The following is a 14,322-nucleotide window of genomic DNA, read 5'->3' as shown; positions in this document are numbered from 1 at the left end:
GCATCCATGCAGAAGAGAAAAAAAGGCCAATGCCAAAGGAACAAAAATAAAGGTGACCTTAGGACTGTCTTTTGCCACCCTTAATACCAGCAAACAGTGAGAAGACAAGAGTTCGGGTAAGGAAAGGCTTATTCAAAGAATGACAAATCGTGTCCTACTTGCAAAGACCTCAAAAACATACCATTGCTCAGAAGGACCTGAAAGCACATTCCAGTTCCCTGAGCATTTTCTGTCTCCTGTTGCCCTGCAGAGACTCTTGACTTCCCTTCACATTTTTCGTAGCCTGCAGCACGCTGCTTTCAGGAGCTGAGAAAGTATTTGTTGACACATCCATACAGACCCTCATTCTCTCTGCCGCAGTCCACTGGCCTGCTGTGGGTCCTCACACGTGCTATGGCGGGCATATTACACTAGTGTTGCTTCAGCCAAAGTGTCCTTTCCCACAATCAGCGTGTCCAGCTCCCCACTTCTTTCAGTCATTTTGAAAGTCATGTTCTCAGGCCAGGCGCAGTGCCTCACACCTGTAATCCCAGCATTTGTGGGGCCTAGGCAGGCAGATTGCTTAGTCCAGGAGTTCGAGACCAGCCTGGGCAACATGGCAAAACCCCATCTCTACAAAAAATACAAAAATTAGCCCAGCATGGTGGGAAGATCCCATGAGCCTAGGAGGCAGAAGTTGCAGTGAACTGAGATCGCACCACTGCACTCCAGCCTGGGGGGACAGAGTGAGACTCTGTCTCCAAAAAGCAATCATTTTCTCATTGACATCTTCCCTGGTCATCCTGCGAAACATCCTGTTTAACCTACTCACCCCTCTATATTTCTTTTCTGCTTTCTCTTAGTTTTTCTTCTTAGCATTTTAACATTGTATTAAAATATTTTAGTAGACTTACTTATCGATCTAATATTTTTTATTTTATTTTATTTTTGTTTGGGACAGAGTCTTGCTCTGTTGCCCAGGCTGGAGTGCAGTGGCACGATCTTGGCTCACTGCAACCTCTGCCTCCCGGGTTCAAGCAGTTCTCCTGCCTCAGTCTCCCGAGTAGCTGGTATTACAGGCACGTGCCACCACACCCAACTAATTTTTGCATTTTTAGTAGAGATGGAGTTTCACCATGTTGACCAGGCTGGTCTTGAACTCCTGACCTCAAGTGATCCACCTGCCTCAGCCTCCCAAAGTGCTGGGATTACAGGCATGAGCCACTGCACCCGGCCTATTTTATTTTTAATATATGTTTTATTTATTGTCTTCCCAACTAGAATATAAGTAGTGTGTTTGTTTGTTTGCATTGCTATAAAGAAATACCTGAGGCTTGGTAATTTATAAAGCAAGAGGTTTATTTGGGCTCACGGTTCTGCAGGCTGTACAGGAAGTGTGGTGCCAGCATCTGCTTCTGGGGAGGGCCTCAGGAAGCTTCAAGTCGTGGCGGAAAGCAAAGGGGGAGTAGGTGCATCTTGCAGCGAGAGAAAGAACAAGGGGCGGGGGGTAGGGGCCATACCCTTAAACAATCAGATCTCACATGAGAGAGTGAGAACTAACTTATTACCATGAGGACGGCACCAAGACATTCAAGAGGGATCCGCCCCCATGACCCAAACACCTCCCACCAGGCCCCACTTTCAACAACGGAGGTCACATTTCAGTATGAGATCTGGAGGGGACAGACATCCAAACCATATCAAGTACCATGAGAATAGGTATTTTTACCTAAATAGGTAAGATTCTCTATGGCTTCCACAAGACCTAGAACAGTGCCTGGCACATAGTAGATCCAAAAGTACATGTTCCTTTTTATTGTTATGATCCATATTTTCTGCAGGGCCAGGTAGTTCAGCAACGCAGCGACATCATCAGAGACCCAGGCCCTTTGTGTCTCTGTCAGCCTCCTCCCCTTTGGCTGCCCAACTCGGTGCCTGCCCTACAGATTCCCCACAAACATTTAACCAGTTAACGAAAGGGTGAAGGACCGGGTACAGTGGCTCATGCCTGTAATCCCACTACATTGGGAGGCCAAGGTGGGCAGATCACTTGAGGTCAGGAGTTCAAGACCAACCTGGCCAACATGGTGAAACCCCATCTCTACTAAAAATACAAAAATTCGCTGGGCATGGTGGCGCGCGGCTGTCGACTTAGGTACTCGGGAGGCTGAGGCAGGAGAATTGCTTGAACTTGGGAGGCAGAGGTTGCAGTGAGCCAATATCGCACCACCGCACTCCAGCCTGGCGACAGAGCGAGACTCCATCTCAAAGAAAAAAAAAAAGTATGTGAGAGAGGGCAGATGGCTTCCTAGGGGAGACCAGAGTTTAAAGACATTTGGCTTGTACCAACTCTACAAACAGACTGAAATAGACGGGAAACACCTGAGTTAAAAAGAGCTGGCCCGCAGGGCTTGCCTGAGGATTTAGGTCTGAGGGGCTCTTTGGATGCTTCTGGATTCAGCTGCCTGGCCATGCACACCCATGCCCAAGCTTGTGTATTTTGTCCCTGTTGGGGTTATCCACAGCGGAGTGTGGGTGGTGGTTCCCTGCATTCCTAGTCCTCGGTTTGGGTTTATGCTGTGAACATCCTGCCCCTGGAGGCAGCTGAGGAGAGAAAGGAACAGGAACTTTTACTGGGACAGAACCCTGCAAGGAGAACCTTCCTTCTGGGAGGCGACATCTACTTCCCGCAGTCGCTCCTGGTTCATTTTGTGGACAATGATGCCACCTAGTGGGAAACGGTAAGAACTCACAGCATTTCGACAACTTTACATAGATTTTCAAATAAAAATTTCCCTACTTTGTATTAGGTTGGTGCAAAAGTAATTGTGGTTTTGCCATTAAAAGTATGGCCAAAACCACAATTACTTTTGCACCAACCTAATGCTTAATTCTGTTACCTATTGAGTGCTGTTTGCTGGTTTCTCCCCAGGCCAAACTACAGCACATAAGCAATCAGGATTTCCTAATGCTATCACCAGTTTTTAAGATGGCTATAAATGATGTAAATAAATGTAAATTTAAAACTGTTGCAGAGTCTGGGCGTGGTGGCTCACACCTGTAATCCCAGCACTTTGGGAGGCCAAGGCGGGGTGGCGGGAGGGGGGCATCGCTTGATGTCAAGAGTTCGAAACCAGCCAGGCCAACATGGTGAAACCCCATCTCTACTAAAAATACAAAAAACATTAGCTGGGCATGGTGGTGGGCGCCTGTAATCCCAGCTACTTGGGAGGCTGAAGCAGGAGAATCATTTGAACCCAGGAGGCAGAGGTTGCAGTGAACCGAGATCACACCACTTGCATTCCAGCCTGGGTGACAGAGCGAGACTCCATCTCAAAATAAAATTAAATAAAACTAATGCAGAGGCCCGGCACAGTGGCTCACACCTGTAATCCCAGCATTTTAGGAGACCAAGGTGGGTGGATTGCTTGAGCCCAGGAGTTCGAGAACAGCCTGGGCAACATGGCAAAATTGAGTCTCAACAAAAAATTAGCAAGGCGTGGCAGTGCACACCTGTAGTCCCTGCTACTTGGGAGGCTGAGGTGGGAGGATTGCTTGAACCTGGGAGACAGAGGCTGCAGTGAACCAGGATTGCACCACTGCACTCCAGCCTGGGCAACAGAGCGAGACCCTGTCTCAAACACATACACACACACACACACACACAAAACTGATGCACAGAAAGTCTTAATGAAAGGAGATATGCCACAATGACCATAGTGACAGGGTTAGGATAGTGTGGTTAGTTGTCTAAATGCTTTGTGATACAATTATGATAGTTTGTATTTCTTTCTTAGAAAGTTTGTGTTATTCATAGTACATTTTTTAAAGTAGTAGATCATGGTGAAAGTAAAGTTGGAAAATATGGAAGGGACAATAAAAACAAAATTACTCATAGTTTCACCACTCAAACATAACTGTTGTTTACATTTTTGGTGTACTTCTATTTAGCCTTTTTTTTTAATTACAGAGTTTATGTATTTTTTAATTGCGATTATTTATTTTCACTCTGGTAATAATTCTATTTCGTTTATAATACTAAAAGTCACGCGTTAGACAAAGCTGTTTCCAGAAACTCTATCATTAAGATGCATTGGCTTCCTGGATATCTGATCTTAAAATAATTTTTAATACTTTTGTGTTATATGTTCATGTATATGGAGATATCTTCAAAAACGAATAATTGGACAGGTGAAAACAGTAAGAAGGTGGTAATTTTTAAATTCACTGTGCAACATCCGGTGAGCCCACCAGCCGCCAGCAGGGTCCAGCTGTGTGTTGGCACCACCTGGTGGTCATGGTTATGAACGGTTTAATTCTCCGCCTCTCCTCTGCTTGGCACACTGAAAAGGAACAAGGCTGTGGTGAGCTCAAGGATACCCAGGAAATCTATGGATTGGAGTTTGCATTATGAGTACCAAATAGGCACCACATGAAAGGAAAGAAAGGGCTCATGGAATCTATGAAATGAAAAATTTAAACAGGAATATTTGGAGTTGTAGCCCTTGGGTCACCTCCAAATCATCATTTTTACAAATCTCTCTCTTTTTTTTTTTTTTTTTTTTTTGAGATGGAGTCTTTTTTTGAGATGGAGTCCAGGCTGGAGTGCAGTGGCACGATCTCGGCTCACCGCAGCCTCTGCCCCCCAGGTTCCAGTGATTCTCCTGCCTCAGCCTCCGGGGTAGCTGGGACTATAGGCGCACACCACCACGCCCAGCTAATTTTTGTATTTTTAGTAGAGACAGGGTTTCACCATGTTGGCCAGGCTGGTCTCGAACTCCTGACCTCAGGTGTTCCGCCCGCCTTGGCCTCCCAAAATGCTGGGATTACAGGCGTGAGTCATAGCGCCCGGCCACAATTCTCTTTTAAAAAGAAATCTCTTCTCCACTTGTAACTCATTTATCTTATTATCAAAAAACAATGTCTGTCCTTTCTCTGTGATAGGTAAGTTTTACGTTTTGAGAAGGTTCTGGGAGAGGCAGGTTGTACAAGAGAAAACATTCTTGTTTATTAGAGCCATAAACAGCTGATATGAATCCCAGCTCTGCCACTTACTAACTGTGTCCCAGGCTAAGTCATGTAATCTTTCTGGGCTGTTCCCTCTTCTCTGGAATGGGGGTAATCACAACTTCTTTTCTAGGTTATAAGGACTAGACATTATGCCTAGTGCTGTGTTTGTAGTGCAGGGTTCAGTGACGTGTAGATGTTTTTAAAATAAAAAGCCTTATGGATAAGTCAGATTAGGTTGAAACAATTAAAAAGTTAATTCAGTTTCCCAATTCTTGGACGCACAAGTTTTTCCCATGTTAACATCTCTAAAGATGTGTCTGTGATGTGCCAGCGTTTTTCTTTCTCAATCGCTTTATAAAATAATGGTGCTCCTTCCGTTTGCTGGTGTTTTACACAGAATGTGGTAATGAGGTCAGCAGAATAAAGTGCTGCAGAGAGAAGTGTTTCAGTGCTTTGGGGTTGTGCCTGTAAAGCCTGAATATGAGACTTGGTGGTATGAGGTCTAATGGGGGCAACTCTCCCCCTGCCCTGTTCGCAGTCCCAGACTTGAACCTAACAACGACTGTTTCTATGAAGTTTATTTCGAAAATGTGTGTTAAACCTTTTCAGGGCCGGGCGCAGTGACTCACACCTGTAATCCCAGCACTTTGGGAGGCCAAGGCAGGTGGATCACCTGAGATCAGGAGTTCAAGACCAGCCTGGCCCACATGGTGAAACCCCATCTCTACTAAAAATATCAAAAATTAGCCGGGCATGGTGGCAGATGCTTGTAATCCCTGTTTCTCCAGAGGCTGAGACAGGAGAATTGCTTGAACCCGGGAGGTGGAGGTTGCCGTGAGCCGAGACTGTGCCACTGCGCTCCAGCCTGGGCAACAGAGCAAGACTCCATCTAAAAAAAAACAAAAAACAAAAAAAAACCTTTTCAGATTCAGTAAGATGACACAGCGCAGATCATCCCCCAGCAGCTTGTAGTATTTTCCGCATACAGTGCACGTGAGGGGAGCAGGGGAGGGCTGTCTTGCGGGTGAAGCTGGAGGGTGGGTATGATCCCTTCTCAAGTCCTGCTACTTCCTTCTCTGCTGTGTCCACTGCTGTCAACTCTCAGGGACTGTTGTGAGGACTGAATGGGATGTTGCCTGGAGAATACCTGGCACTTAGTTGATTCCGTAAATAACAGCTGGTCGTACTCTCTATCTCCTTGGCAACTATTCCTGGTCTTTTTTTCTCTCTTTCAGTCCAATAAAGTTCCTGTCGTTCAGCACCCGCATCACATGCATCCACTGACTCCGCTCATCACCTACAGCAATGACCACTTCTCCCCCGGCTCCCCTCCCACCCACCTCTCCCCAGAGATCGATCCAAAGACAGGTAAGTGGTCTGCCACTCAGGCAGCGCTGCTGCAGGCCAGGCGGCTTCTCTTTTGTGGGAATATAACAGCCCTTATATCAGGTTGACCTGGGGTCAAATCATCGCTCTTTGTCTCGGGAGTCTTTGGACCTTGTGTGCTAACTTTAGCCTTTTTTTTTTTTTTTTTTTTTTTTGAGACGGAGTCTCACTGTGTCACCCAGGCTGGAGTGCAGGGGTGCGATCTCGGCTCACTGCAAGCTCTGCCTCCCGGGTTTACGCCATTCTCCTGCCTCAGCCTCCGAGTAGCCGGGACTACAGGCGCCCGCCACCACGCCCGGCTAGGTTTTTGTATTTTTAGTAGAGACGGGGTTTCACCATGTTAGCCAGGATGGTCTCGATCTCCTGACCTCGTGATCCACCCGCCTCGGCCTCCCAAAGTGCTGGGATTACAGGCTTGAGCCACCGCGCCCGGCCCATTTTTTTCATCTGTACCTCCCCGTACCTTCCCCACCATAGGGTCATAAGGCCCAGAGGGAATTCAGCAGTGAAGCACAGGGCCTGGCTCCACAGGCAATGTTTGGGGTGACTGCCCAAGTCCAGCCCAGCTGTGGGCCGTGCTTCCCCACACCAAGACACCTTTGCCCTAAACTGAACATTTTTAAATAGATTCATCCGTCTAAGCAGACATAGAAGTGCAACCATAAAGCAGTGAGGCCAAACTGGCTTTTATTTATTTATTTATTTCAGACAGTCTTGCTGTGTCGCCCAAGCTGGAGTGCAGTAGTGTGATCTCAACTCACTGCAGCCCGGGCTCAAGCAGTCCTCCTACTCAGCCTCCTGAGTTGCTGCGACCACAGGCACATGCCCCCATGCCCTTGCCCAGCTAATTTTTGTATTTTTAGTAGAGATGGGTTTTTGCCATGTTGCCCAGGCTGGTCTCAAACTCCTGGGCTCAAGCAATCAACTCACCTCAGTGTGGGGATTGCCGGTGTGTGCCACTGTGCCCAACCTGAGCTGGCTTTTTTTGTTGTTGTTGACAACAACTTGCCCACCAGACCTGTCCATTCCAGGGAGCCACCGTCTTTATAGCATTCACACAGAGTGGCCAGGGGAAGGCAAAGCGTTTCTGGGGCCCTTCTTTGGAGAAATAAGTCACTACAAGTGACAGATCATGAGGAAGACACATGTGGAGGAGGAATCCAAAGTTTATTTCTCCATGAATGAGGCGGGCTTTCTAGAGACTTAGTTCACCAGTGACTCTTGTCATTGATCTTGTGGGTCCTGTCCTCTCTTCCAGGATACTGGCTTCTATATCACAGCCAGCTGGAAGGTACTCTTCACAGAGATGGAATCCATGCAGCTAGAGAAGGGTGCATTAGTCCTGCCTTCCCTGAATATGTCCTTGACTGACTGGTGAGAGCTGCTAGGGAGGTGACAGAGGGCAAGGACGATGCCACAAGCGCCCGCTAGGCTGCAGAGCAGCAGGGACATAGGGCAGGACACTCCCATTTGATGTTCGTTGCGACGCTCTGGCAGGGCGAGGGGCAGTCTGACACATCTCTCTTTGGAAGCAGGAATCCCCCGGCCCCCTCACCCATCCGAGCTGTCACCGTATTACCCACTCTCTCCCGGAGCTGTCGGACAAATCCCCCACCCCCTCGGCTGGCTCGTCCCACAGTAAGGAACCCACAGCCTCTCTTCCCCCTGCTCCCTCCTTGCGCCGAGCCCTGCCTCTGTGCCCTGCGTGCCCTGCACTGTGGAGCCCCCTCAGAGGCAAGCCCAGGACTAGGCCTCCCTGCTCCCGCCCGGGCAGCTTGCTCCCAGCTCTGCCTTCCCACTTCCTTCCCTTATTTCTCATCCCCTCTTCCCAAGCGCCTCTCCTCCCCTGCCCTGAGCTTTCCCAATGTGCTGACCGGATTTCCTCACCCTCACAGGCAAGGCCAGCCCGTGTACTCCCTTCCTCCTGGTGGCTTCCGGCACCCTTACCCCGCCCTCGCCATGAACGCCTCGATGTCCAGGTGAGTTCCGGGGCTGGGGCTGTCCACATGTTTGTCTTAGCGACCACGCCATTTCTGACCACGAAACAGCTTTTCCTTGCCAGTTAATGAGCAGGCATAGGGCTCACCCTTCCCCCAACCTCTCTTTGGTCAAGCACCTTCTTGTGCCCCGCGCTTCCCACCCCCAGGTCAGAATGGAGACCACTGGATCACTGTCCCCATCTCTCCAACAAAAGGATTTCAAAGCCCCAGCGCTCTGCCTCCTGCCGTGGGCTCTGGCACAGAAGCATTTTGAGGACAGGTGCTCCCCGACTTAGGACAGAGCCACGTCCTGATAAACCCATCGTACATTGAAAACACAACTTTCACCTTAGAATATTTGCAACATATGATGGTTTTATCTAGACATAACCCCGTCTAGGTCAAACAGAGTACTGAATTCATACCGTTTTTGCACCATCATAAAGTCAAAAATCCTAAGTTGCAGACTGTCTGTATATTGCAGTGAAGCCAGGGACTGGGAGAAGATGGATTTTTCCTGAAATGATGTCAGGAGAGGAGACAGTGAAAGGGGATTTCTGTCTTAGGGACCAGCTCTACCTGACAGTGGAACCTCTGAGGACAGAGGAAAGCCGCCCACAGCCTAAGCCCTTCTTTCCCCCAGCGTGCCCGGGCCTCTGACCCTCCGCCCCTTTTGTGTGTTTCATCCCGCCTGCTTCCAGGACCAGATGGGCAGCCTGGGTGTTGGTGGGGAGAGGGAAGAGGCATTAGGCATCTCCCAAACCTGGTTCTCTAGAAGACGACAAATAGCCTTCTAGTCCTCAGACTCTGCCCCACGGACATACCTGTGCCCTCAAGGCAGAGAGCCACCGTGTCCTCTGCCGGGTGGCAGGTATCCAGCCTGAATCCCTCCGTTATCATTTGTTTCTATCCGGTGCACAGCCTGGTCTCCAGTCGGTTCTCTCCTCACATGGTGGCTCCTGCCCACCCTGGCCTGCCCACCTCAGGGATCCCCCACCCTGCCATCGTCTCCCCCATCGTCAAGCAGGAACCGGCACCCCCTAGCCTGAGCCCTGCAGTGAGCGCGTAAGTAAAGCGGCAGCCTGGATTGCGGGTGAGAGGGTACAGGCTGTGAAGAGGGGTGTCCACACACTGAGCAGCAAATGCCATGTACTCTTCTCTCTTGGTGTCACTCAGCAGGCAGCACAGCCTCCCCAGCCAGGCTCTCCCTCTCTGTCGGGACTTACTCCCTCGGACCTTCTGGGTCCCTGTCCTTTCAGGGACGTGGTGCATCTTCTCTCCTATTAAGAAAAGATTTACTGTCAGGTCTCAGAGGATGAAGAGAACCTGAGAAAGCTTTTAACTCCCCCTCCTCCCCACCATAAGATATATGGAAGGGTGAGGCCCAGAAAGGAGACAGTGTTTTCTTTTTTTTTTTTTTTTTTTTGAGATGGAGTCTCGCGCTGTCACCCAGGCTGGAGTGCAGTGGCCGGATCTCAGCTCACTGCAAGCTCCGCCTCCCGGGTTCACGCCATTCTCCTGCCTCCGCCTCCCGAGTAGCTGGGACTACAGGCGTCCGCCACCTCGGCCGGCTAGTTTTTTGTATTTTTTAGTAGAGACGGGTTTCACCGTGTTAACCAGGATGGTCTCGATCTCCTGACCTCGTGATCCGCCCGAGGAGACAGTGTTTTCTTAAGGACTCATGGTGGGCTGGTGGCCTAGCTGAGACAAGCACCAGGGTCCTTACCTTGGCCGTGTGCCATAAAGATGGCAGGAAGCCAAAGTCAGTGCTCCCTGGAGATCCCAGGAGACCCCACCCTTGGTTCTGCCCAGAGTGTCCCACACTGTGTCCTGTCGCCGTCGCCAGCACCTGCCAGCTCCAGTGAGAGCTCATCTCAGCACCCCCACCACACTCTGTTCCTCTGTCAGGAAATTAGAGAGTAGATTTTCAAAGAATCTGGCTTGGAGATCATTCAAAGGTGGGAAACTAGGGGAGGAAGGTGCTCAGGCGCTGAGCGCAGCCATGGGGCCACTTGAATTAACATCCAGGCAGCCCGCGCCCCTCCCCAGAGACAGTCAGCGGCGTCTCAGTGACAGGCGGGGATTGATGAGTTGTGTAACACCTGACACATACTAACCTACAATCACGTGCCTTCCCAGGAAATCACCAGTCACCGTGAAAAAGGAGGAAGAAAAGAAGCCCCACGTGAAGAAGCCTCTGAATGCCTTCATGTTGTATATGAAGGAGATGAGAGCCAAGGTGGTGGCTGAGTGCACCCTGAAGGAAAGTGCGGCCATTAACCAGATCCTGGGAAGAAAGGTAAGACCTGCCCTCACCCTCCAGGCCACGGGGGCAGCATCCCTGCATTGATGGCTCCCTGTCGTCTCTGACCCTCTCTCCCCCAGTGGCACAACCTGTCTCGAGAAGAACAGGCCAAGTACTACGAGCTGGCCCGGAAGGAGCGGCAGCTTCACTCGCAGCTCTACCCGACCTGGTCAGCCCGGGACAACTACGTAAGTGCACGCTCTGGGCAGAGGATGCTCAGACCCCAACAGCAGCTCTGCAAGAGGAGGAAGGGCAAAGGAAAGCGACTGCATTTGTAGAGGACTCTTAAGATGGGGGAGAAGCCCATACTTCTCTAGAAATAGGGAAGATGTTTTAATTCTCAGGAAGTCAACAAGTCCTGAGGACAGACTTCAGTTTATACATTTCCCTTTGAACTGGACTCTGCCCTCGATTTCATAACACAGGGCACATGTTTAGCTGTGGTGGGAAGAGTGTCTCTAGCCACTCCTAACCCATGGCTCAAAGACCAGTGTGTGATCCTCAGGGGGCGTGTCTCTGAGCTCCCGGAAACCAAGCCAATTTTTGCATGCGTGTTCTTCTTTGCTTTTTTTCTGGTAAGAGGACCTACAGTTGCATCAAACTTTCAAAGGGACCTGGGACCCCTCAGAAAAGATCAAGAAGCACTGTTCTAGGGACAGAAATGGAAAAACAGCGTCTGAAGGGCAGTGGAGGGAGGAGGCCTTCCAAGAAGGCGTTGGACACCCAACCTGGAGGGGAAATGCATTTGTAGGGGAGGAAGGGCTCCCTCTGCCTCCTCGCGGGTTCCCACGGGTGTGATCTGAATTGTTTCTCTCTCCACACCCTCCCTGAGGGATCAAGAGCAGTAAAGGGCAACGTCCTGTATTCTCTCTGATCTGGGAGCCCCTGAGAAGCCAGCATTCTTCTCTCCCGGCTTAACTCTTCCTTTTGCTATATTTTCCAGGGTAAGAAAAAGAAGAGGAAGAGAGAAAAGCAGCTGTCCCAGACACAGCCACAGCAGCAAGTCCAGGAGGCAGAGGGTGCGTCTGGGGGCACTGGCCTCTTCTCCTGCTTTTCCTTCCGTCACAGCCACACCTGCCCATGCCGTCTCTAGCTCCATGACGGGTCAGGGCTTCTGCCTCGGTGTTCGCGGGCAGGTGTTACTACCCCTTTCTCGAGGTGGCCACTTAAGAGGCTCTGAGGTGTGAAGGCATTTTCCCAGGTACTCTGCTTCAGTGGTGGTGGTAGGATTTGATCCCAGGACTTTGTCACTTCAAAGCCTAGGCACTTTTTAATTCCGTTGAAAAGTGAATCATTCTACCTGAGGGTTAATGGAATGAGGCTGAAATTGTCTTTGAAATGCCCTTAGGAAAGCAGCACATGAGCCCCTGACATCCCACCTGTCAGTGGATCGAGGACAGCCAGGGTTTCCTTGGATGTTTCTTTGGTTGAACACCGGAAAAAATAGTTTGCTTGGGTTTAGGAGGCACTTTGTGTCAAAACCGTGTATAAAATCTCTTTATACCAGAATCATGCCTAGCACAGAAAGATGCTTACACTGTGACGACTATTGTTAATATTTAGGTCACACCTCCATCTCATGCTTACTCCAGGACAAGTGTATCGCTGCTTGCATGATGTAAAGTGCTTTCAGTCTCTCTCCTTCCTTCGTCCCTTCCTCCCTCCCTGCCTCCCTCCCTTTCTCCCTCCCTCCCTTTCTCCTTCCCTCCCTCCCTATTTCCTTCCCTCCCATTCTCCCTCCCTCCCTTTCTCCTTCCCTGCCTCCCTATTTCCTTCCCTCCTTTTTTCCCTCCCTCCCTTTCTCCTTCCCTGCCTCCCTATTTCCTTCCCTCCCTTCCTCCCTCCCCTCCTCCCTTCCTCCCTTCCTTCCTTCCTTCCATTACACATAGGAGTGCACATGAGTGGGACCCGTGTGTGCTGCGGAACCCGCTGTCTGGCGCGCTGCTCAGCAGGCATGCGCTCCCTCTGACTGTGTTAATACCATAAGCCAGAGATTTCAAAGCAAACCGGAGCTTCATCCCAAAAGTTGCGAGCTTTAGAAAGGGAGGGTGGTCCTGTGAGACACTGAGCCGTCTTCTCTCCAATCCGATGCTGGGTGGATCTTCATCAGTTTGGGCGTTGCCTCTTCTCTGTGCGCTGGGTATTTGCGAATGCAGTTTCCTAGTCTCGAAAGCCTTGGAAGTAATGTCAGGTCCTCGCCAAAAGCATGCCTGTGTCTCCAAAGCACGTGTATCACCAGGGCTGTTCCTCAGCCTCCGCCTCTCCCAGAGCTATAGCTGCTCACTCTTTCTTGTATTTTTCCCCCTAGGTGCTCTGGCCTCCAAGAGCAAGAAGCCATGTGTTCAGTACCTGCCCCCCGAGAAGCCCTGTGACAGCCCTGCCTCCTCCCACGGGAGCATGCTGGACTCCCCGGCCACCCCCTCTGCAGCGTTGGCCTCACCAGCTGCCCCTGCTGCCACCCATTCGGAGCAAGCCCAGCCCCTCTCCCTCACCACCAAACCAGAAACCCGGGCCCAGCTGGCTCTCCACTCTGCTGCCTTCCTGTCAGCTAAGGCTGCAGCCTCCTCCTCTGGCCAGATGGGCAGCCAGCCTCCCCTCCTGTCCCGGCCCCTCCCCCTTGGGTCCATGCCCACAGCTCTGCTGGCCTCTCCCCCGTCCTTTCCCGCCACACTCCATGCCCACCAGGCCCTCCCGGTGCTACAGGCCCAGCCTCTTTCCCTGGTCACCAAGTCTGCCCACTAAGCTGCCCCCTGACCCCTGCAGGCTGTCACATGACTCATTGAGTAGTAATGATTCAGAAGAAAAAGAAAAAGGAGACTTTATTGGTCAATATTTGACCACTCTGGACTGTTCTGTAAAGTGGCTGGTAACAACAGCACTTTACAGTTTGTAGATGTAACCAGTAGCTGATCTTAAGGCTTTTTTAAAAAACAAAACAAAACAACAAAAAAAAATCTTTATAAGAAAAAGAACTGAAAAGTAGCGTGCTGTTCGTCCCGTAGGTGCTGTGGTGGATGGACCTGGGCAGAGGGTGCCTCTCTCTCTACCTCTCTCGCACTTTCTGTCTCCTGTCTCTTCTCGCCCCCGCCGCCTGCCCCAGCTTCCCCCACTCCATCTGCAGCTCTGCCATTGTGGTATTTCCTGTTACCCAGTCCAAGTTTTCATCGTCTGCTCAATACCGTGGGTTCTTCTTCGTCCTCTGTCCTCTGCCCAGTGTGAGGCCATCACCATGTGAGAAGACATCATGGCCTGATTTGCTGCCACCAGCATCCTCCCTCAGTGGGCCCAAACTCGCCAACCCCAGCTTTCAGTGGAGCAAGCGGGTCCTCTGAAATGGTTTCCCCCCAACCCCCCCATTTAAAGGGACTCAAGGTGCCTGCCACTTCCTCAGCGAAGAAGTCTGTGTTCCTCCCTGTCCTTGCCAGTGGCGATCATCCCCTCACAGTCCCAGAGTGGCAGGCAGGGCCGGCCCCATGGTCTGGCTCCTGTCACCTGGGTCCGTGCCAGCACAATCTGCCAAAGTTCTAGAGACCTTGTTCCCTTCCCCATCACCTCACATGCTTCTTCTGTGTGTATTTCTTTTTGTTTTTATGGTTTTTGGAGCAATTTAAATTCCCAGTTGTTTATTTTCACAAAAGAAAATAAAATTGCAGTTGCAAGACC

The 14,322-nt window shown here is 50.5% G+C and overlaps 1 protein-coding gene and 1 long non-coding RNA gene across 3 annotated transcripts in view; one reads left to right on the top strand and one right to left on the bottom strand.

Annotated features, from left to right (window-relative positions):
• Window positions 1-14,322, top strand: part of TCF7L1 (transcription factor 7 like 1) — a 180,285-nt gene extending 165,963 nt beyond the window's left edge. Inside the window, exons 5-13 of one of the 2 annotated variants that reach the window (XM_028832347.2) lie at window positions 6,225-6,357; window positions 7,634-7,666; window positions 7,911-8,013; window positions 8,271-8,354; window positions 9,276-9,419; window positions 10,494-10,653; window positions 10,740-10,847; window positions 11,603-11,678; window positions 12,968-14,322. In XM_028832347.2, coding sequence (XP_028688180.1) covers window positions 6,225-6,357; window positions 7,634-7,666; window positions 7,911-8,013; window positions 8,271-8,354; window positions 9,276-9,419; window positions 10,494-10,653; window positions 10,740-10,847; window positions 11,603-11,678; window positions 12,968-13,401 — 1,275 coding nt within the window. In that variant the 3' untranslated portion in view covers window positions 13,402-14,322. The remainder of the gene's footprint in view (window positions 1-6,224; window positions 6,358-7,633; window positions 7,667-7,910; window positions 8,014-8,270; window positions 8,355-9,275; window positions 9,420-10,493; window positions 10,654-10,739; window positions 10,848-11,602; window positions 11,679-12,967) is intronic. The other variant, XM_001083116.5, reaches the window with a different exon arrangement.
• LOC114671917 (uncharacterized) lies at window positions 7,524-10,613 on the bottom strand. The gene is made up of 2 exons (XR_003722081.2): window positions 10,472-10,613; window positions 7,524-9,634 (listed from the first exon to the last, which is right to left on the bottom strand). It is a non-coding gene; the product is annotated as an uncharacterized LOC114671917 (long non-coding RNA).

The sequence above is a fragment of the Macaca mulatta genome, chromosome 13 (genome assembly GCF_049350105.2).
Source record: "Macaca mulatta isolate MMU2019108-1 chromosome 13, T2T-MMU8v2.0, whole genome shotgun sequence".
Classification (NCBI taxonomy): Eukaryota; Metazoa; Chordata; class Mammalia; order Primates; family Cercopithecidae; genus Macaca; species Macaca mulatta.
This window is presented reverse-complemented; position numbering and strand designations above follow the sequence as displayed.